Source organism: Protopterus annectens, chromosome 7.part0 (assembly GCF_019279795.1).
Source record: "Protopterus annectens isolate FY-2018-M chromosome 7.part0, PAN1.0, whole genome shotgun sequence".
Lineage (NCBI taxonomy): Eukaryota > Metazoa > Chordata > Ceratodontiformes > Protopteridae > Protopterus > Protopterus annectens.
The window spans coordinates 405,427,759-405,451,783 of record NC_056739.1 but is presented as its reverse complement, the minus strand read 5'-3'; the positions used below and the strand labels follow the sequence as shown (position 1 = coordinate 405,451,783).

Below are 24,025 nucleotides of genomic sequence, written 5' to 3'. Positions count from 1 at the left end.
TTTTAAATTCAGTGATCCAGTTATATTCCAAAACTTATGTGGAATTCATCATACTCGACTTCCCATATATATATATACGGTCACTACCTGTAAATAGTGGTTTTCATCTGTTAACAAAACATGTTACCTGAGAGAGGATACCATTTTAAAATATAGACAAAAATGTATATATTTATGGAGAAGATGCACTCCGAGTTACTAGAAATAACACATCCAGAAGAGTCCTTTCCTCGGCCTTTCAATCGTTAAAAATGTTTTGCTTGATGGAATCCAGAATTTACATTAAAATACAGTGTCAGAAATTCTGCAGATAAACTAGATCCCAGCACTGAGAGGACCTCAAGTCTTACTGAGCATTACTTATATAGCCTACTCAGCAGAATTTGTGTGAAACAGAAGTGATCATCATTGAGAAACAGATGTTCCCTCTACACAAAAAACAAAGACTTCAGATGGACACTGAAGGTAAAGGCACACATAGATGAACCATAGCTAGGTCATCTGGTGCATTGTTCAGTTCCCTGAACTGGTGCCTTCCCCCTCAGCAACTAATAGTAGCTTGCTATAGTTACATCAGGATACACTGAACACTTCAGCTGTGCAGAATCGGTATTCATTTATAGGTTCATATGTAAGTACTAGGTTAGCTATCCATGCAGGCCATTTTAAACCTAGGCAATTTCCCTTTTGTTGTTTGAATTAAGCTATCCCATTTGGTGTTAGAATGGCCTTATCCATCCCATGGTTAATAATTATATATTACCCCTAGTGAGAGTAACTAGGATCATACCATAAATAATTTGAGGGGACTCATGAATGGGATAAAGCATTTAGGAGTTTCCTCAGTCCATTAGTAGTAAAGGGCGCAGTCCTGGAGGTAGGATTTTCTGTTTATCATCCATAGATCCAAGTTGTGCTTGAATATGAACAGGAATGAGCTTTGTTTTACATAGATGGGAAGTCTATTCCAGAGCAGACCATTCTGTTGATGTTGGACAAAAAATTTAGATCCCTAGACCTAGGATTTCTGATGTCATTTGACTTACTAAATCCATCAGTACTAGGTCAGATGATGATTTGTATGCCAGACACAGTTTTCCTCTTAGTAGTCTGTAGGATATATAGTACAGTGACAGGACTTTGAGTCAGTTCATCTGGGAAGTATTGTTTAGGCCTTGTATCATTTTAGCAAGGTATCTCTGTGGGAATTCCAGTTGTTGCATGTGTCTGGACAGATATATGCCAAAGGGTGAATTATACTCAATGACTGGTCTAATGAGGGCTAAGTAAAAGGGCACAATGACATCCTTAAAGCTAGACACAGTCCCTTTATTTAAAAACTGTGCAACATAGAAGCACTTTGTTATGATAATGGACACAATGTTGGTCAAAAGTTAGGCAGCTGTCCACATAAGTTCCCAAACCCAGAACAACTGGGTAAACTCTTAGGGGTGTATTGTCAAGGTGGTAGTTCCCTGGGGTAGATGACTTCCCAAAATAAACAATAATGCATATTTTGACATTTAGTGTCAGCCCATGATTTTGTCACATTATTTATGTGGGACAAAGATTCCTGCATGATGGCTAAGTCATTCTGGGATTCAATGACTGCTCCTAGCTTGCAGTCATCTGCAAACCTAGTCAGTCAAAGCCCTTTGGTATTGGCTTTTATGTCAAAGAAGTAGATATCAAATAGGAGAGGTCCCAACACAAAACCCTGAGGGACTCCAATGGTGACTGATCTCTTTGTAGAGATAACGTCCCTTATTTTTATTTACTGCATCCTATATGTGAGCCAGTTGGCAATCCAGTAGGTGACATAGGGGTTTACTCCCAGTTTATTTAGTTTTTGGCAATACAGCAAGTGACATATGGGTTTATTCCCAGTTTATTTGGCCTTTCTACTATGCTTGAGTGGAGGTTTGTGTCGAAAGCTTTGACCAGGTTGAGATATGTGGTGTGTACCATTTTACCTTCATCCATTCCTCTGGTGACATTTTCAAAAAAAATTTACCAGGTTAAGTAAGCATGACCTACCTTTGACAAATCCAAATTGAGATGGGTCCAGTGTTTTTAGGTTCTATATGTCGTTATTAATTAGTACCATGATATGTTTTTCCATGGTTTTGCATATGACATTGGTCAGATGTATAGGTCTGTAATAGACTAGGTCTATGGAAGGTCCTCCCTTATGTAGGGGAATGACTTTAGCTGTTCTCCATTCACTTGGAACAAAACCTGTATGGAGGGTGATGGGGGTGGCTAAATCACGCTTCTTGCTATTTAGAATGCATCCAGGGATATTGACGGGAGCATTTGATGCAGTACTTTTAGTTTCTGTTAATGCTTTTTGGACTTGGCCTCATGTGGCATCTGGAGGTGAGTCAGTTTCAGGTACATTTTGAGGGACAGACAGAGGGGAGGTTAGAAATTAATTTATTAGCCAGTAAGTTCACTATATCTGCAGCATCATTGTAAGTAACATCATTCATAATCAGGTCAGCACATTGCTGCACTGTGATTTTGAGATTATGAACATAACTAAAAAAGGCCTTTGGAGAGTCATCAGCGCGAGAAGCTATTTTAGCCTCAGATTTGGATTTGGTGGATTTTATTAAGCTCTTTAGTTATTTATTTTTGTGATGAGGGCTGTATTATTCTGGGGATTACTTTCCTTACCTTTTCTCAAACTTTTCTTCCTTTTATTGTAAAGGTTGCTGATATTATGGTTTCACCATGTGGGTTTGTTTCCTGGGTGTTCCCTGCTCTTGTTCTTGAGGGTACAGCTAGATCTATGCAAATTTATATTTATGAAATCATCTCCTTCACTCTCCTTATTTACAGCTCACAGAATAAAAGTAAAATAAAATTCCTTAAATGCTTTTTATCATATTAATCTGTACAGACAAATTAATTAAATTATTAACTTTTATTGGTAATCTTAGATACTAGATGGGACCAACATATTTATATGCATATATTTCAACTTCTTAGCTCAAGAATTTTGGACAAACAGTAATCAGGGGACAAAGTCCCAAAATCAGGGACAATTTTAAATATCACGCTAATTTACTTAAATAGTTAATACATATTTTAACAAGAGGGAGGAGCATACAGTGACATAGAAGAGTGGAGGAGTATGCACACAGGTGGATTATATCCTATGCAGGAGGGCCAGTTTGAAGGAGATTGGAGACTGTAAAGTGGTGACGGGGAAAGTGTAGTTAGGCAGCATAGAACAGTGGTCTGTAGGATGACGTTGGTAATCAAGAAAAGGAGGAGGAGTGTGAGGGCAGCACCAAGGATCAAATGGTGGAAATTGAAAAAAGGGTGATTGTGAGGTGGAGTTCAGGGAAGAGTTAAGACAGGCACTGGGTGGCAGTGAAGAGTTACCAAATAGCTGGGTAACTACAGCAGAGCTAGTAAGGAGATGGCTAGAAAGGTGCTTGGTGTGACATCTGGACAGAGGAAGGAGGACAAGGAGACCTGGTGGTGGAATGAGAATGTACAGGAGAGTATACAGAGAAAGAGGTTGGTGAAGAAGTGGGATTGTCAGAGAGATGAAGAAAGTAGACAGGAGTATAAGGAGATAAGGTACATGGCAAAGAGAGAGACGGCAAAGGCTAAGGATAAGGCGTATGGAGAGTTGTATGAAAGGTTGGACACTAAGGATGGAGAAAAGGACCTATACCGACTGGCCAGACAGAGAGACCAAGCTAGGAAAGATGTGCAACAGGTAAGGGTGATAAAGGATAATGAGGGAAACATACTCACAAGCGAGGAGAGTGTGTTGAGTAGATGGAAAGAGTATTTTGAGGGGCTGATGAATGAAGAGAATGAGAGGGAGAAAGAGAAGGTTGGATGATGTGTGGGTAGTGAATCGTGAAGTGCAATGGATTAGCAAGGAGGAAGTAAAGATAGCTATACAGATGATGAAGAATGGAAAGGCTGTTGGCCCAGGTGGCATACCCGTGGAAGCATGGAGGTGTTTAGGTGAAAAGGCAGTGGAGTTTTTAACCAGATTGTTTAATGAAATCTTGGAAAGTGAGAGGATGCCTGAGGAGTGGAAAAAAAGTGTTTTGGTACCGATTTTTAAGCTTAAGGGTGATGTGCAGAGCTGTAGTAACTACAGAGGGATTAAACTGAACAGTCACAGCATGAAGTTACGGGAAAGAGTAGTGGAAGCTAGGTTAAGAAGAGAGGTGATGATTAGTGATCAGTAGTATGGTTTCATGCCAGGAAAGAGCACTATAGATGCGATGTTTGCTCTGAGAGTGTTGATGAAGAAGTACAGAGAAGGTCAAACAAAGTTGCATTGTGTCTTTGTGGATTTAGAGAAAGCATATGACAGGGTGCCTAGATAGGAGTTGTGGTATTGTATGAGGAAGTCGGGAGTGGCAGAGAAGTATGTAAGAGTGGTACAGGATATGTATGAGGGTAGTACGACAACGGTGAGGTTTTCAGTGGGTGACAGATGCATTTAAGGTAGAGGTGGGATTACATCAAGGATCAGCTCTGAGCCCTTTCTTATTTGCAATGGTGATGGACAGGTTGACAGATGAGATCAGACAGGAGTCCCCATAGACTATGATGTTTGCAGATGACATTGTGATCTGTAGTGAGAGTAGGGAACAGGTTGAGGAGACCCTGGAGATGTGGCGATATGCTCTAGAGAGAAGAGGAATGAAGGTCAGCAGGACTAAGACAGAATATATGTGTGTGAATGAGAGGGAGGACAGAGGAATGGTGAGGATGCAAGGAGTAGAGGTGGCGAAGGTGGATGAGTTTAAATACTTGAAATCAACAGTTCAGAGTAATGGCAAGTGTGGAAGAGAGGTGAAGAAGACAGCACAGGCAGGGTGGATTGGGTGGAGAAGAGTGTCAGGAGTGATTTGTGACAAACAAGTACTAGTAAGTGTGAAAGGGAAGGTCTACAAGAGGGTAGTAAGACCAGCTATGTTATATGGGTTGGAGACAGTGGCATTGACAAAAAGGCAGAAGTCAGAGCTGGACGTGGCAGAGTTTAAGATGTTAAGATTTGCACAGGGTGTAATGAGGGTGGACAGGATTAGGGATAAGTCTATTAGAGGGTCAGCCTAGGTTGGATAGTTTAGAGACAAAGCTAGAGAGGCAAGATTGTGTTGGTTTGGACATGTGCTGAGGGAATGCTGGGTATATTGGGAAAAGGATGCTAAGGATGGAGTTGCTAGGTAAGAGGAAAAGAGGAAGGCCTAAGATAAGATTTATGGATGTGGTGAGAGAGGACATGCAGGTGGTTGGTGTGACAGAGCAAGATGCAGAGGACAGGAAGAAATGGAAGCAGATGATTCACTTTGGTGACCCCTAACAGGAACAGCCGAAAGAAAAGAAGAGCTAATACAACACCAGATTCTGTTATCAATATGCATTTAGTGAATAAGTATAAGTATAAAAAAAAAACCTGTCTGGAATCATTGACTGATTGTATCCTCAGTGGTTTAAAAGGAAAATCAAATTTTTTTCTGGGGAATATGACAAAATATGAGGCAAAATCAGAGATGTTCTGCAAAATATGGGACACTTGAAAGATAAGTTTGTATGATGGCTAAAGATGAGATAACTCATATCTGGATAAACTTATACATTTATTGTGGTTCTATTTCCCTGAGGAACACTGAGCTTACAGTCAATTATATAAGTAAAGAAAGTATAGAGGGTAAATACTCCCCCCCCCCCAACATAAGGGAGGTTGTGAACTTTGCTCTCACAGAAAACTAAAACTCAGATTCTGCTTCTTTCATCTGAAAGTGAAGCTTGACAACTTAAACTCCTAGATTAGATACTGGGCATCTATCTAATCCAATAATATTACCAGATCATAAAATCTTTAACATGAAGACAATTGGTGAAGCTATATAGTGTAACACCTTCATAATAAAAACATTAAAAGCAGCAGATCAAGATTAGAATCAAATTGCTTGAATTACAACAGAGCAGCATCACTTCTGATTATAGTGTTGTCACCATTTACTGCCACACTGCACTGACAGAACTGTACTGCAATATTTCATTGTCAATAAACTGGAGATTTTGTGCAGTCATCTGAAAATGTAAATCAACAAGACACGTAATGGGGGCTATTCAATGTCATTTTCTGCAGCTGATTAAAAGTAATAAAATATAGGATTTAAAAATTGAAATAAAGTATAAAGTCAATTATAATAATTACAGTAATGCCATGGGTTATGCTAATTTTCTGTGTGCAGTGTGGCACTCAGCAATGCCACTACTGCATTACACTGTCAGTGGTTGACAAGAACACAAGCCTAATCCTTGGTCTTAATTTATAGTTTAATAAAACCTCAGACTCATACCAAAAGTTGAAAAGGATAAAGGGTATATTCCAGGGCTCTCTTACTGAGAAGCAGTAGTGTCAGCTTTAATTTCTATGATAACCAAGCCCCAAAGGTTCTGGAGGTCCTCTGTAAAAAAACACAAAACAAACATTTCCTCATGACAAACTCCAGTAGGATTAGGCAACTATACACATGCTAGTAAAGCACTTTGTAAGATCTAAAATGTGAACACGGCTCACCATCAATCAGTCTGTGACCACAACCTAAGGAAAATAGTAAAGTTCCTGTTTTCTTTGAAATATTTTTGAAGTCAGACCATTATCCAGAAACCTTGGCACCAAGGGCCAAAAGGGTCACTGGCGCAGCTGAGAATCCTTCTCACATGAAGATTTACTTATTTGATTATCTTTATGCTTGTAGACACAGCAGAAGCAGTTTCCAGTCTATTTCCTAAGGTATTGTCTAAAATGTGCAGACTATATGGATACTAAACCATTTATCCATAAAAACAAATTCTCTGACAATATTAATGATCTTTATTTCAGATCGTTTACTAGCTCCCTTTCTTTGACCACATAAATTAAATATGTTTTATTGGTATGACATTCTTCCATAATGATATAATAACCACATGGAATTCATACAGTAGCTTACTGAAGCAAATTATGTAAAAGCAGTCTATGTTGTCATTTCATCTGGCAGGACAACATGTAGCTTGAGCTATGTGGGGATGAAGTCACAATAGACTGCACTGAATGTGAGGGAAGAAGGGTGGATACTACAGCTGTAATGCTTGCCAAGAGTGGTAGTTTCCAGAGAGACCAAGACAGATTTACACCTGGCTATCCAGGTTTGATCCTGATGGTGATGCTTTCAGGTTAAAACACATGGGCCAGGAGAAAATAAATTTTGCATGGAGGGAATAACTACTGCATGAATCCCAGCCCTGGCACATTATAGCTACCATATCATGCCGAAGTTTTAATTTTTACGTTTTGACTGATATTATTTTCATAACACTGAGTACACACTTATGCAACCATGACATTTTTGATGACATTTTCAAGGGAGCGGATATGAATGTCTGTGGCTAGGTGGACAACAAACTAGAGACAAGTAGAGGGCGCAGAGTTAAAATTAGAAAAAATTGTGCCAAATACAAAGCCACCTGGAAGGGTAAAATCTCAGGGCTCTGTACTGTGACCATTACATTGTGGTTTATTAATGTCCAATTGTCCAACTTCAGAAAGCGTTTGGCTAAGTACATTCTCTGATGATATTACATTTAGCAGTATTGTTACGAATACTGTGGATCATTATAATTTCCCAAAATATCTGGATAGTCTGCATAGGTATCATTACAGGATATATATTTTAACAATAAAAAATGCTTGGTCCTACATTTTGTGACCAGCAATCTTCTTTATCCTCATGCTTTGGATAAATATGTTTGCTTTTTATCAAGTCTGATTAAGGATATGGATATGTTAATGGATTCTTTCTTGAAATTTGATTCCCATATTAAAAACACCAACAGGAAATTGTATGGTCTTATTAATACTTTTCTTCTTCTTTCATTAGTAGGAATAGCAGTGTGCTGGTTAAGTTATATACATCCACTATACAGCCAACCATTGAATATGGTTGTTTTTTTTATGTTTTGGGTACCTCACAGCTTAAGTTATTTGACAGTATACAAACAACATTTATGATGCAGGTAGCTGGATGTAACCAATTACCTTAAAATAACAGGTTTGAAAACTTATCTTTGTATTTAGTTGCTTACAGATTTCTGACAGGCAATTTAATATCAGTTCATAAATGTTTAATGGACAACATTATGGTAGCTGTGCATTAGACTTAAATTAAAAGACATTTTTTTCTCTCAAGAGCTGGTAAGTTACGAAACTAATTGCCTGGAATTATTAGACGTGTTAAAGAACTATTGGCCTTCAAGGAACTGCAAGATTCAGGGTTTAAAGATATTGTTTTTGCATCAGTAATTTTAATAATAAAAAAAAACTCTCTTAAATGGCCTGCATAAGCCCTAAGTTTGGAAGCTACTTGACAAAATCATTGAATACGTGCTTGCAAAAAGTTTTTTTTTTTTTCAAACTGTGATGCAGTCATGGCTAGAAAACTGTTAAAAGGCTAATAACATTTATGATCAATCTTCCCTGGAATTCTAACCAAACCTTCAATGTGAGCAAAAATGTAGTTTAGTGTATAGTGGAACATTATTACAGTTTTTATGTGTGGTTTAAGAATTTATTTATTTATTTATTTATTTATTTATTGTTCTAATTTGACCCATATAAAACCTGATATAGTACTAGATAATAACCATTACTTATTTTACAATATATTCTTGTCATGTTGAAATAAGAAGTTTCACTTTGTGAACAGCTTACATGGCAGGCCGTGGGGAATGTGAGAAGCTTTAGAATTTAACAGATTTCCTGTAATGTCAACTCAGTCTCATTTTACTTCTATATTATCTGCCTGTGCATTACTTTATTGCTTACTATTGTTTCTTTTCTTTCACTTTGATTGTATGATGCAAGACTAATAATGTTCTGGCTACTAGATACTAGTATCATTAAAATGCTAAGTCACTGCCTCGCAGCCATATCCTAATCTTCTCTCAATTTGTGCTATATAACTGCCATTGATCAAGCTGCAAGTAAGTGTACGTGGTCTATTAGCATCAGAAATAATGAATTGCAAGAGATAAAAGTCACTGATGGAGAGTATCTGCATATTTGTGAATATGTTCTGTATGAGTGCCTGTGTGTGTCTATATATAATTACAGTCAGCTGCCTGTCAGGTGCCAGGATCCGCCACATAACGCATGCACTCAAGTCACTCCACAACAAGTACAAATACATCTCTGTCATTGTCCATGCATGGAGTGAATGACTTGAGACGTACCTCCCTGGACTACATAAAAAGAGACATGGAAGAGCTCTTGGATCATGTGACCCAGGCAGGTATGACCCTAGCACTGAGTAGCATCCTGCCTTCGCCCATAATGATACCACAGTATAAGGACAAAATGATTGACTTCAACAATTGGCTAAGCTTCTGGTGTCATTCAAAGGGGATCCAGTATTTATCTGCCTGGGAAGACATGATTGACAAACCACGATGCTTTGCCAGAGATGGTCTGCACCTGTCACCCCTGGGATTCAGGTTACTGGCTAAAGCTCTTGCCACCCCATATAGTGCCTTTTTTAGGCAAGGTTCAAAGGATAAAACCACCACCGTAACAGATACAAGCATGCAAAATCTGAAGGTAATGCTACAAGTCTAAACCTCAAAATGCACTCTCTCGAGGCACTCCTAAAAATGCAGAACATCGATATCTGTGCAGTAACTGAGACCTGGTTCAAGGCTCCAGAGAGCACCCCTGCAATACCAGGCTACAATTCTTACCACACTTTTCGGCCACAAAACCAAGACTGAAACACTAAAGGTGGAGGAGTGTCCATATTCACCAAGGATATTCACACCTCCAGGCTAGTTGCCCAGCACAATGCATCTGAAATTCTCCAGGTGCAACTAACACTAGGTAAGACTGCATTCCAAACTGTAGCTTGCTAGAGATCCCCCACCATGCCCCAAGATTCTCACTACACCTTTCTAAACATACTGGAAAATATTAAGATACAACCAAACACCCTAATACTGGGTGATTTCAACTACCCTGCCATTAATTGGGAAAACTACTTGGGTACCAACTCCTTTTCCAAACGGTTCTTGGAATTCATAAATTCCAATGCCCTGGATCAACTAATCCATTATCCCACCAGGGGAGCCAATATCCTAGACCTGGTCATTACCAACATGGGAGATAGATGCTCCACACCTATGGTCACCCCCTTGTTGGTCAGGTCTGACCATAAGCTAATCACCCTAAACATCCACATCCCGCCCCCACTACCCAGTAAGGAAACCTCTATAAAAAACTTCTCCAAAGCCAGCTTCATGCTACTCAAGTCAGAACTGACAAACTTCACAACACCCACGCAGATGGGATCTGGAAGTTTGACTGCTGAGTCCTACACTAAGGCACTGTATGAGCACATCCACTCGTGCATGAATTGTGCCATCCCAAATAGAACCAAGATGCTCTCCTCCAAAAAAAGAAGCCAATCTGGTGGTCCCCTGCCATAAACAAACTTTACAACAAAAGGAAGAAACTGTTGCAGAAAAGATAAAAATCCGACAATGCAAAAAATTCCCTTACCAGCCTCAGTAAGAAGCTGAGATCCCTCGTAAAATCCTCCAAAGTTAGTTACGAAAATAAAATTACCAAAGATTCCAAAGACAACCACAAGTCATTCTATAACTATGTCAAAAATCTAAATGGCAATGCTCAGATCTGCTCTGAGCTACAACAGAATGGCATTAAATATACTGATCCCAAGGATATTGCCAATATCCTGGCAGATAGATTCAGTGCCAACTTCACCCCATCTCACCTCCTAAATGGCCCATCTCAATACTGGAAGATTGCCAAATTCCGGTAATAATGGCCATACAGGTAAAAAAACGCACTCTCCAAAGCTAAGAATACAACATCCATGGGACCAGATGACATCCCGAGCTGTGTACTACATGAACTACAAAATGAACTGGCACTTCACCTAAGTGATGGGGGTGGCTAAATCACACTTCTTGCTATTTAGAATGCATCCAGGGATATTGACGGGAGCATTTGATGCAGTACTTTTAGTTTCTGTTAATGCTTTTTGGACTTGGCCTCATGTGGCATCTGGAGGTGAGTCAGTTTCAGGTATATTTTGAGGGACAGACAGAGGGGAGGTTAGAAATTAATTTATTAGCCAGTAAGTTCACTATATCTGCAGCATCATTGTAAGTAACATCATTCATAATCAGGTCAGCACATTGCTGCACTGTGATTTTGAGATTATGAACATAACTAAAAAAGGCCTTTGGAGAGTCATTAGCGCGAGAAGCTATTTTAGCCTCAGATTTGGATTTGGTGGATTTTATTAAGCTCTTTAGTTATTTATTTTTGTGATGAGGGCTGTATTATTCTGGGGATTACTTTCCTTACCTTTTCTCAAACTTTTCTTCCTTTTATTGTAAAGGTTGCTGATATTATGGTTTCACCATGTGGGTTTGTTTCCTGGGTGTTCCCTGCTCTTGTTCTTGAGGGTACAGCTAGATCTATGCAAATTTATATTTATGAAATCATCTCCTTCACTCTCCTTATTTACAGCTCACAGAATAAAAGTAAAATAAAATTCCTTAAATGCTTTTTATCATATTAATCTGTACAGACAAATTAATTAAATTATTAACTTTTATTGGTAATCTTAGATACTAGATGGGACCAACATATTTATATGCATATATTTCAACTTCTTAGCTCAAGAATTTTGGACAAACAGTAATCAGGGACAAAGTCCCAAAATCAGGGACAATTTTAAATATCACGCTAATTTACTTAAATAGTTAATACATATTTTAACAAGAGGGAGGAGCATACAGTGACATAGAAGAGTGGAGGAGTATGCACACAGGTGGATTATATCCTATGCAGGAGGGCCAGTTTGAAGGAGATTGGAGACTGTAAAGTGGTGACGGGGAAAGTGTAGTTAGGCAGCATAGAACAGTGGTCTGTAGGATGACGTTGGTAATCAAGAAAAGGAGGAGGAGTGTGAGGGCAGCACCAAGGATCAAATGGTGGAAATTGAAAAAAGGGTGATTGTGAGGTGGAGTTCAGGGAAGAGTTAAGACAGGCACTGGGTGGCAGTGAAGAGTTACCAAATAGCTGGGTAACTACAGCAGAGCTAGTAAGGGAGATGGCTAGAAAGGTGCTTGGTGGGACATCTGGACAGAGGAAGGAGGACAAGGAGACCTGGTGGTGGAATGAGAATGTACAGGAGAGTATACAGAGAAAGAGGTTGGTGAAGAAGTGGGATTGTCAGAGAGATGAAGAAAGTAGACAGGAGTATAAGGAGATAAGGTGCATGGCAAAGAGAGAGACGGCAAAGGCTAAGGATAAGGCGTATGGAGAGTTGTATGAAAGGTTGGACACTAAGGATGGAGAAAAGGACCTATACCGACTGGCCAGACAGAGAGACCAAGCTAGGAAAGATGTGCAACAGGTAAGGGTGATAAAGGATAATGAGGGAAACATACTCACAAGTGAGGAGAGTGTGTTGAGTAGATGGAAAGAGTATTTTGAGGGGCTGATGAATGAAGAGAATGAGAGGGAGAAAGAGAAGGTTGGATGATGTGTGGGTAGTGAATCGTGAAGTGCAATGGATTAGCAAGGAGGAAGTAAAGATAGCTATACAGATGATGAAGAATGGAAAGGCTGTTGGCCCAGGTGGCATACCCGTGGAAGCATGGAGGTGTTTAGGTGAAAAGGCAGTGGAGTTTTTAACCAGATTGTTTAATGAAATCTTGGAAAGTGAGAGGATGCCTGAGGAGTGGAAAAAAAGTGTTTTGGTACCGATTTTTAAGCTTAAGGGTGATGTGCAGAGCTGTAGTAACTACAGAGGGATTAAACTGAACAGTCACAGCATGAAGTTACGGGAAAGAGTAGTGGAAGCTAGGTTAAGAAGAGAGGTGATGATTAGTGATCAGTAGTATGGTTTCATGCCAGGAAAGAGCACTATAGATGCGATGTTTGCTCTGAGAGTGTTGATGAAGAAGTACAGAGAAGGTCAAACAAAGTTGCATTGTGTCTTTGTGGATTTAGAGAAAGCATATGACAGGGTGCCTAGATAGGAGTTGTGGTATTGTATGAGGAAGTCGGGAGTGGCAGAGAAGTATGTAAGAGTGGTACAGGATATGTATGAGGGTAGTACGACAACGGTGAGGTTTTCAGTGGGTGACAGATGCATTTAAGGTAGAGGTGGGATTACATCAAGGATCAGCTCTGAGCCCTTTCTTATTTGCAATGGTGATGGACAGGTTGACAGATGAGATCAGACAGGAGTCCCCATAGACTATGATGTTTGCAGATGACATTGTGATCTGTAGTGAGAGTAGGGAACAGGTTGAGGAGACCCTGGAGATGTGGCGATATGCTCTAGAGAGAAGAGGAATGAAGGTCAGCAGGACTAAGACAGAATATATGTGTGTGAATGAGAGGGAGGACAGAGGAATGGTGAGGATGCAAGGAGTAGAGGTGGCGAAGGTGGATGAGTTTAAATACTTGAAATCAACAGTTCAGAGTAATGGCAAGTGTGGAAGAGAGGTGAAGAAGACAGCACAGGCAGGGTGGATTGGGTGGAGAAGAGTGTCAGGAGTGATTTGTGACAAACAAGTACTAGTAAGTGTGAAAGGGAAGGTCTACAAGAGGGTAGTAAGACCAGCTATGTTATATGGGTTGGAGACAGTGGCATTGACAAAAAGGCAGAAGTCAGAGCTGGACGTGGCAGAGTTTAAGATGTTAAGATTTGCACAGGGTGTAATGAGGGTGGACAGGATTAGGGATAAGTCTATTAGAGGGTCAGCCTAGGTTGGATAGTTTAGAGACAAAGCTAGAGAGGCAAGATTGTGTTGGTTTGGACATGTGCTGAGGCGGAATGCTGGGTATATTGGGAAAAGGATGCTAAGGATGGAGTTGCTAGGTAAGAGGAAAAGAGGAAGGCCTAAGATAAGATTTATGGATGTGGTGAGAGAGGACATGCAGGTGGTTGGTGTGACAGAGCAAGATGCAGAGGACAGGAAGAAATGGAAGCAGATGATTCACTTTGGTGACCCCTAACAGGAACAGCCGAAAGAAAAGAAGAGCTAATACAACACCAGATTCTGTTATCAATATGCATTTAGTGAGTAAGTATAAGTATAAAAAAAAACCTGTCTGGAATCATTGACTGATTGTATCCTCAGTGGTTTAAAAGGAAAATCAAATTTTTTTCTGGGGAATATGACAAAATATGAGGCAAAATCAGAGATGTTCTGCAAAATATGGGACACTTGAAAGATAAGTTTGTATGATGGCTAAAGATGAGATAACTCATATCTGGATAAACTTATACATTTATTGTGGTTCTATTTCCCTGAGGAACACTGAGCTTACAGTCAATTATATAAGTAAAGAAAGTATAGAGGGTAAATACTCCCCCCCCCAACATAAGGGAGGTTGTGAACTTTGCTCTCACAGAAAACTAAAACTCAGATTCTGCTTCTTTCATCTGAAAGTGAAGCTTGACAACTTAAACTCCTAGATTAGATACTGGGCATCTATCTAATCCAATAATATTACCAGATCATAAAATCTTTAACATGAAGACAATTGGTGAAGCTATATAGTATAACACCTTTATAATAAAAACATTAAAAGCAGCAGATCAAGATTAGAATCAAATTGCTTGAATTACAACAGAGCAGCATCACTTCTGATTATAGTGTTGTCACCATTTACTGCCACACTGCACTGACAGAACTGTACTGCAATATTTCATTGTCAATAAACTGGAGATTTTGTGCAGTCATCTGAAAATGTAAATCAACAAGACACGTAATGGGGGCTATTCAATGTCATTTTCTGCAGCTGATTAAAAGTAATAAAATATAGGATTTAAAAATTGAAATAAAGTATAAAGTCAATTATAATAATTACAGTAATGCCATGGGTTATGCTAATTTTCTGTGTGCAGTGTGGCACTCAGCAATGCCACTACTGCATTACACTGTCAGTGGTTGACAAGAACACAAGCCTAATCCTTGGTCTTAATTTATAGTTTAATAAAACCTCAGACTCATACCAAAAGTTGAAAAGGATAAAGGGTATATTCCAGGGCTCTCTTACTGAGAAGCAGTAGTGTCAGCTTTAATTTCTATGATAACCAAGCCCCAAAGGTTCTGGAGGTCCTCTGTAAAAAAACACAAAACAAACATTTCCTCATGACAAACTCCAGTAGGATTAGGCAACTATACACATGCTAGTAAAGCACTTTGTAAGATCTAAAATGTGAACACGGCTCACCATCAATCAGTCTGTGACCACAACCTAAGGAAAATAGTAAAGTTCCTGTTTTCTTTGAAATATTTTGAAGTCAGACCATTATCCAGAAACCTTGGCACCAAGGGCCAAAAGGGTCACTGGCAGCTGAGAATCCTTCTCACATGAAGATTTACTTATTTGATTATCTTTATGCTTGTAGACACAGCAGAAGCAGTTTCCAGTCTATTTCCTAACGTATTGTCTAAAATGTGCAGACTATATGGATACTAAACCATTTATCCATAAAAACAAATTCTCTGACAATATTAATGATCTTTATTTCAGATCGTTTACTAGCTCCCTTTCTTTGACCACATAAATTAAATATGTTTTATTGGTATGACATTCTTCCATAATGATATAATAACCACATGGAATTCATACAGTAGCTTACTGAAGCAAATTATGTAAAAGCAGTCTATGTTGTCATTTCATCTGGCAGGACAACATGTAGCTTGAGCTATGTGGGGATGAAGTCACAATAGACTGCACTGAATGTGAGGGAAGAAGGGTGGATACTACAGCTGTAATGCTTGCCAAGAGTGGTAGTTTCCAGAGAGACCAAGACAGATTTACACCTGGCTATCCAGGTTTGATCCTGATGGTGATGCTTTCAGGTTAAAACACATGGGCCAGGAGAAAATAAATTTTGCATGGAGGGAATAACTACTGCATGAATCCCAGCCCTGGCACATTATAGCTACCATATCATGCCGAAGTTTTAATTTTTACGTTTTGACTGATATTATTTTCATAACACTGAGTACACACTTATGCAACCATGACATTTTTGGTCCTCTAAAATCATAAAAACCTGGGTCTGAGGAATTAGTCTGAAGTATGTATAATAGTCATTAGCTTTTTGTACTATTTTTGAGAACAGTATGGGACTTATGTGGGATGTGTGTTTTATTTGTATGGGAGGGGGATTTAATTTGTATTTCCTTTCAAAAAGCATTGACAGCTCTTTAGTTTCAATGTGCAACTGACTTGGATGCTGTGCAGTATTAATCTTCCAAGTTAATAATGTCAGTTCATTGGGTGCAATCTAGATACTACTAGTGACCACTGTATTGCAGAGCTTTAAACTGGTGGGAGATGGATAACTGGACTGAATATAACACAGGAGAAATAACTATCAAGGGTTCAAGAATTAACTCTGCTTATGGATAAGAACAAGACTTAAGCAACATTAATCAGAAATATGATATATGATCTTTAACACAAAATATTTACCTACACTGTTGTATATCAATGTAAGTTTAATTTGTGTTTACAAGTTTGACGTATATGTTTTCTAAGCAACTATTCTTCCTGGTACACACAGAATATTGTGGGCCTTTAAAATTGGCTCTCATCTCATCCGGCCATGTTATAGCATGTTATTTGATACACAGCAACTGCAATGATGACTAGATGTGGGCTGGTTAACACAACCACCAGTTAAACAACAGTACAGAGTAACTAGCAAAATTAATATGGGGGGAGGGGCACTAGTTTACCCAGAGTTAAATCCTATTATCTGTTATTGTACAACACAGTCATGACCATTTTTTAAACACTTTTTCATTCTTTCATTTATTTATTTTTTTAATAACCTGCTTTATCTTTTCACTGGGATGCACAGATGCAGGAGTCTGTCTTGTAGCCAGTGGGAATGAGGCATGAATCCCATTCTAGATAAGGCACACACACACACACACACACACACACACACGTGTGTGCATTTATACAACAGAGATTCACCTATTTGCACAATGAAGAATGCCAATTCAACTATCACCTGTCTTTGGAAAGTAGGAGATTGCAGCACCCACAGAAAAATTGCATGGATGCGGGAAGAACATATATATTCTGCACAGATGGCATCCCAGCAGGGAAAGTTAAGTAACATAATTTGCAAAGTCACATAAAACAACCAGCCACACTAAACAATAACTACTTTCTAAATAAAAGCAACATGAAATATAAACAAATAAGGAATGACTTACAATTTGAAGAAAAAAAAACAAGGAAAATAGTATAGCTTAAAATAAATAATGTGTAAAATAGCTATCCACTCCTCCTGCAACTTGAAAACAATTGTAATTTAATTTGGCTTCATAGTCTTCACTAATTTGGATACAAAAGCCAAGCTCATGACTATTTTTAGTTTTGCAGAGTTCCCATTACCAAATTTTAGCATAGCATACAATATATGGTTACCTGATGGCCAAAATAAAACTTTACTGATTATTTCTACAGAATTCTTAACAGAATTTAATGCCATACAATAAAAGAAAAAAAATGCCTGTTCTATGGCAGCAGTTTTGCAGCTCTTAAGCAACATGCCATTACTTCTTAGGAAAATAATAGTCTGTCTCTTTAAAATGAAGCAGCAATGTAAATAACACAAATGCCACTGCATACATTATCTGGGTTTACTGTTTGGCAGGAAAAGGTGAGAGTGTCATTTTCATTCCAGATAGTTAACACTTGCTGCTCCTGTTTAGAAACTCAGATTTCAGTTTTGCCGAAAGGAACTTAACAGTCATCAAAAGATTTACATAGCCATCATAATACCAGTTTGTTACTGTGCTGCCAAATAATATCTAATGATGTGTTTTACAGTACAGACTGAATCCTAAATAATTGACAAAGGGATTTATTTTGCTTGTTTATTTTATTTTTCAGCTAGTAAGTGACAAGGAATTCCGAAAACATCGAAACAGAGTGGCATACCTCAGCCTGTATTACAGCTAAACATTTCAGTACTGCTTGGTAAAATACGAAATGTTCCAATATCACTGTGATAAATGGATAACAGCAGAGCTGCTATTTCTCACAGCAGACATTTTTCAAAATGCTTCAAAAGCAATTATTCATACTCCATTATATGCCTTTGTCATCCAGTGTATAGATGTATATCATAATATCACATCTGCGTTAATGAACTGGGCACAGTCTTTGAATTATATGGAATCTGATTTAATACTGTGCTTCAAATTGCAAATCGTGTTCCATTGCATACCATACTGTTTAATCTGAATTCATGTGCTCTGTCTCTGAAGTTTTAAACAATAACTAGCCAAACTCACTACAAAATATGCTACAGTGCCCAGTCAGCCATCCCGATCTGTTAATCAAGAAACAATTAACAGGACAGTAACACTTTCAGTAAGAGCACATAGTGAATATCAAACTGGAAACTTGTCTGAGCTCTGCAAACTTAACTGAAAGCTTTCAGCTTGAAACAGGACGCAACATATGCTGTTTGCTACAAGAAGAATCACTGAAGAATTCAGTGAAGATTGTTTAATCTTGGACTGTAAGTCTGTCTATTTTTGTAAGGATAAGCTACATTTGAGTCATGTGGGAAATCAAGTGATGGGAGCCTATTTGACTAAACTGGTTAAATCCTTTTAGGGTAGACAGTGTATCTAATTCCAGCTCAAGTAATATTTACTTGAAATGTTTCTTGATTAATGTTCAAAGTCTTAATAATAAAATAGTTGAGTTAGAAGCCAGCATTGTGAATTATTCATATGATATGCTATTTGTACAAGAGACATGCTTTAGCCAAAGTAAAATCCTTTTACTATTTCTGCTTATAGTACCACCATGCAGACTTCTCAACCAACTGGGGACAAATTTCAACAGAATCAGGGACAAGTCAAGAAAAAATCAAGGACAATCAGGAACACTTTTAAAATATTAGTGCTATTAACTTGAAACATTGACAGAATCAGAGCATATGAATTAATACACATTTTCTGAAGTAAAAGAAGTTTATAACTCTTAATTATTGTCATTATTCATTAAGTGTAATTCACCACCTTTCCTCCAAAAGTCACTAGTTTTAGGAGGGATTAAGAGGGACAGAGTTAAAATTTGAGTCAAAATCAGGGATGTCCCTGAAAATCAGGGACAGTTGAGAGGTATGCCACCATGTCCTTAGATCTTATAAGAGCAGGGTAGGTGCTTCTATATATGTCTCTACAAGATTTACTTCAACATTAACTTTTAGTGATGATACTACAGAATTTTTAGTTGTAAAAATGACTGAAAATGTAAACTGCAAGGATGTAGCCCTTTATCGCTCTCCCAAAGTTACAAAGGAAGAAAATGATAAGTGATGTCATCATATTACTAAATGCTTTGTAGAGAAAACTGATATAATTGCAGGCAACTTAAATGCCTCTAATGTTGCCTGGCTAGTTCCATCTTCTACTACGAAGCCAATTAATAAAATACACCAAACAGTATTACCAACTTTTACACACAGATTGCAACTAATAATGCACAGGGTAGTAATGTCTTGGGTGTTGTTTGGATAAATAATAGACTGAACTCCAAGTGTTGTTTTACTGAGTCATAATTAAGTAGATCTGATCACCTTTCTATAATCTTTGAGCTGGCAGTATCTAGTTCACCCTTGTTTAAAGAAATGGACGTTATTAAAAGGGTCTGTCAATCTGATTTTGTAGCTATTAATACCAATATCCAATCATAGAAATGGAAATTAAGCTTTGAGGGGTTGTGATTACAGGTGAGATGGGTTAGTTTACAAGTACATTAAAGACTTGTTCCTACTGGTATGGGTTGTAAAAATAGAAATTGTTGTCCCCCTCGCTGGAATAGAAAACTTTCCAAGGTGAAACATAAGAAGAAAAACAACATGGAGTTATTACCGGACCCATCAAACAGAAAATACAATAGGTTTAAAAAATCTTATTTAAATCTGATTTATAAATTAAAATCCACATACTAATTTAACTTAGCCAACAATTTAAAAGATAACAAGGGTTTGTTTAAACATCAGTGCAATTATGGGCTTGATGAAACATCAAAGATATCACTAAAGGTTGGACTAGATTATATTACTGAACTGAAAACTTGTAAATATGTTTGTGGAAGCCTTTTTAAAAGCATGGAAGTTACCAATCCAATATTTTTCCCTTTCTGCTGTAACTGGGAGTTGTCCCATTTTACAGGAACATTACATTAAACAAGCTTTAATATTAAGACAAATCCATTTGCTGAACCTGATGATTTAAAGTAATATTTTTGAAGTAGATTACTGAAAATTTGATACCCTGCTATCTGATTTATTTCAAAGATCCCTAATTAAAGTTTATGTACCAGATATATGAAAAGAGGTAATTGTGATTCCAATTCAAAAATGTAAGTCAAATGTAACTATTGACAGTTATAGAACAATTAACCTCACTTGTATTTTGGGGAAGTGTTATGACTGTGCACTGTGTTTGTCATTTAAGCATTTGTTTGATTTCAGTACTGACATATATCAGCATCAATTTATTTCAGGGAGATCAAGTCTATCAAATCTGATAATCTTCTATGAAAATATTGTAAATTCTTCAGATGAAGGACTGGCTGTGAATGTGATGTACTTGGATTTTGTCAAGGCCATTGATTCTACACCTCATGCAGTTTTTGATGACATTTTCAAGGGAGCGGATATGAATGTCTGTGGCTAGGTGGACAACAAACTAGAGACAAGTAGAGGGCGCAGAGTTAAAATTAGAAAAAATTGTGCCAAATACAAAGCCACCTGGAAGGGTAAAATCTCAGGGCTCTGTACTGTGACCATTACATTGTGGTTTATTAATGTCCAATTGTCCAACTTCAGAAAGCGTTTGGCTAAGTACATTCTCTGATGATATTACATTTAGCAGTATTGTTACGAATACTGTGGATCATTATAATTTCCCAAAATATCTGGATAGTCTGCATAGGTATCATTACAGGATATATATTTTAACAATAAAAAATGCTTGGTCCTACATTTTGTGACCAGCAATCTTTTTTATCCTCATGCTTTGGATAAATATGTCTGCTTTTTATCAAGTCTGATTAAGGATCTGGATATGTTAATGGATTCTTTCTTGAAATTTGATTCCCATATTAAAAACACCAACAGGAAATTGTATGGTCTTATTAATACTTTTCTTCTTCTTTCATTAGTAGGAATAGCAGTGTGCTGGTTAAGTTATATACATCCACTATACAGCCAACCATTGAATATGGTTGTTTTTTTTATGTTTTGGGTACCTCACAGCTTAAGTTATTTGACAGTATACAAACAACATTTATGATGCAGGTAGCTGGATGTAACCAATTACCTTAAAATAACAGGTTTGAAAACTTATCTTTGTATTTAGTTGCTTACAGATTTCTGACAGGCAATTTAATATCAGTTCATAAATGTTTAATGGACAACATTATGGTAGCTGTGCATTAGACTTAAATTAAAAGACATTTTTTTCTCTCAAGAGCTGGTAAGTTACGAAACTAATTGCCTGGAATTATTAGACGTGTTAAAGAACTATTGGCCTTCAAGGAACTGCAAGATTCAGGGTTTAAAGATATTGTTTTTGCATCAGTAATTTTAATAATAAAAAAAAACTCTCTTAAATGGCCTGCATAAGCCCTAAGTTTGGAAGCTACTTGACAAAATCATTGAATACGTGCTAGCAAAAAGTTTTTTTTTTTCAAACTGTGATGCAGTCATGGCTAGAAAACTGTTAAAAGGCTAATAACATTTATGATCAATCTTCCCTGGAATTCTAACCAAACCTTCAATGTGAGCAAAAATGTAGTTTAGTGTATAGTGGAACATTATTACAGTTTTTATGTGTGGTTTAAGAATTTATTTATTTATTTATTTATTTATTTATTGTTCTAATTTGACCCATATAAAACCTGATATAGTACTAGATAATAACCATTACTTATTTTACAATATATTCTTGTCATGTTGAAATAAGAAGTTTCACTTTGTGAACAGCTTACATGGCAGGCCGTGGGGAATGTGAGAAGCTTTAGAATTTAACAGATTTCCTGTAATGTCAACTCAGTCTCATTTTACTTCTATATTATCTGCCTGTGCATTACTTTATTGCTTACTATTGTTTCTTTTCTTTCACTTTGATTGTATGATGCAAGACTAATAATGTTCTGGCTACTAGATACTAGTATCATTAAAATGCTAAGTCACTGCCTCGCAGCCATATCCTAATCTTCTCTCAATTTGTGCTATATAACTGCCATTGATCAAGCTGCAAGTAAGTGTACGTGGTCTATTAGCATCAGAAATAATGAATTGCAAGAGATAAAAGTCACTGATGGAGAGTATCTGCATATTTGTGAATATGTTCTGTATGAGTGCCTGTGTGTGTCTATATATAATTACAGTCAGCTGCCTGTCAGGTGCCAGGATCCGCCACATAACGCATGCACTCAAGTCACTCCACAGCAAGTACAAATACATCTCTGTCATTGTCCATGCATGGAGTGAATTACTTGAGACGTACCTCCCTGGACTACATAAAAAGAGACATGGAAGAGCTCTTGGATCATGTGACCCAGGCAGGTATGACCCTAGCACTGAATAGCATCCTGCCTTCGCCCATAATGATACCACAGTATAAGGACAAAATGATTGACTTCAACAATTGGCTAAGCTTCTGGTGTCATTCAAAGGGGATCCAGTATTTATCTGCCTGGGAAGACATGATTGACAAACCACGATGCTTTGCCAGAGATGGTCTGCACCTGTCACCCCTGGGATTCAGGTTACTGGCTAAAGCTCTTGCCACCCCATATAGTGCCTTTTTTAGGCAAGGTTCAAAGGATAAAACCACCACCGTAACAGATACAAGCATGCAAAATCTGAAGGTAATGCTACAAGTCTAAACCTCAAAATGCACTCTCTCGAGGCACTCCTAAAAATGCAGAACATCGATATCTGTGCAGTAACTGAGACCTGGTTCAAGGCTCCAGAGAGCACCCCTGCAATACCAGGCTACAATTCTTACCACACTTTTCGGCCACAAAACCAAGACTGAAACACTAAAGGTGGAGGAGTGTCCATATTCACCAAGGATATTCACACCTCCAGGCTAGTTGCCCAGCACAATGCATCTGAAATTCTCCAGGTGCAACTAACACTAGGTAAGACTGCATTCCAAACTGTAGCTTGCTAGAGATCCCCCACCATGCCCCAAGATTCTCACTACACCTTTCTAAACATACTGGAAAATATTAAGATACAACCAAACACCCTAATACTGGGTGATTTCAACTACCCTGCCATTAATTGGGAAAACTACTTGGGTACCAACTCCTTTTCCAAACGGTTCTTGGAATTCATAAATTCCAATGCCCTGGATCAACTAATCCATTATCCCACCAGGGGAGCCAATATCCTAGACCTGGTCATTACCAACATGGGAGATAGATGCTCCACACCTATGGTCACCCCCTTGTTGGTCAGGTCTGACCATAAGCTAATCACCCTAAACATCCACATCCCGCCCCCACTACCCAGTAAGGAAACCTCTATAAAAAACTTCTCCAAAGCCAGCTTCATGCTACTCAAGTCAGAACTGACAAACTTCACAACACCCACGCAGATGGGATCTGGAAGTTTGACTGCTGAGTCCTACACTAAGGCACTGTATGAGCACATCCACTCGTGCATGAATTGTGCCATCCCAAATAGAACCAAGATGCTCTCCTCCAAAAAAAGAAGCCAATCTGGTGGTCCCCTGCCATAAACAAACTTTACAACAAAAGGAAGAAACTGTTGCAGAAAAGATAAAAATCCGACAATGCAAAAAATTCCCTTACCAGCCTCAGTAAGAAGCTGAGATCCCTCGTAAAATCCTCCAAAGTTAGTTACGAAAATAA

At 38.1% G+C, this 24,025-nt stretch overlaps 1 protein-coding gene across 1 annotated transcript in view; it reads left to right on the top strand.

The window, feature by feature from the left end:
• Positions 1-18,833, top strand: part of PIFO (primary cilia formation) — a 195,700-nt gene extending 176,867 nt beyond the window's left edge. Inside the window, exon 6 of the mRNA XM_044076994.1 lies at positions 18,005-18,833. Coding sequence (XP_043932929.1) covers positions 18,005-18,073 — 69 coding nt within the window. The 3' untranslated portion in view covers positions 18,074-18,833. The remainder of the gene's footprint in view (positions 1-18,004) is intronic.
• The last annotated feature ends 5,192 nt before the right edge of the window (positions 18,834-24,025 follow it).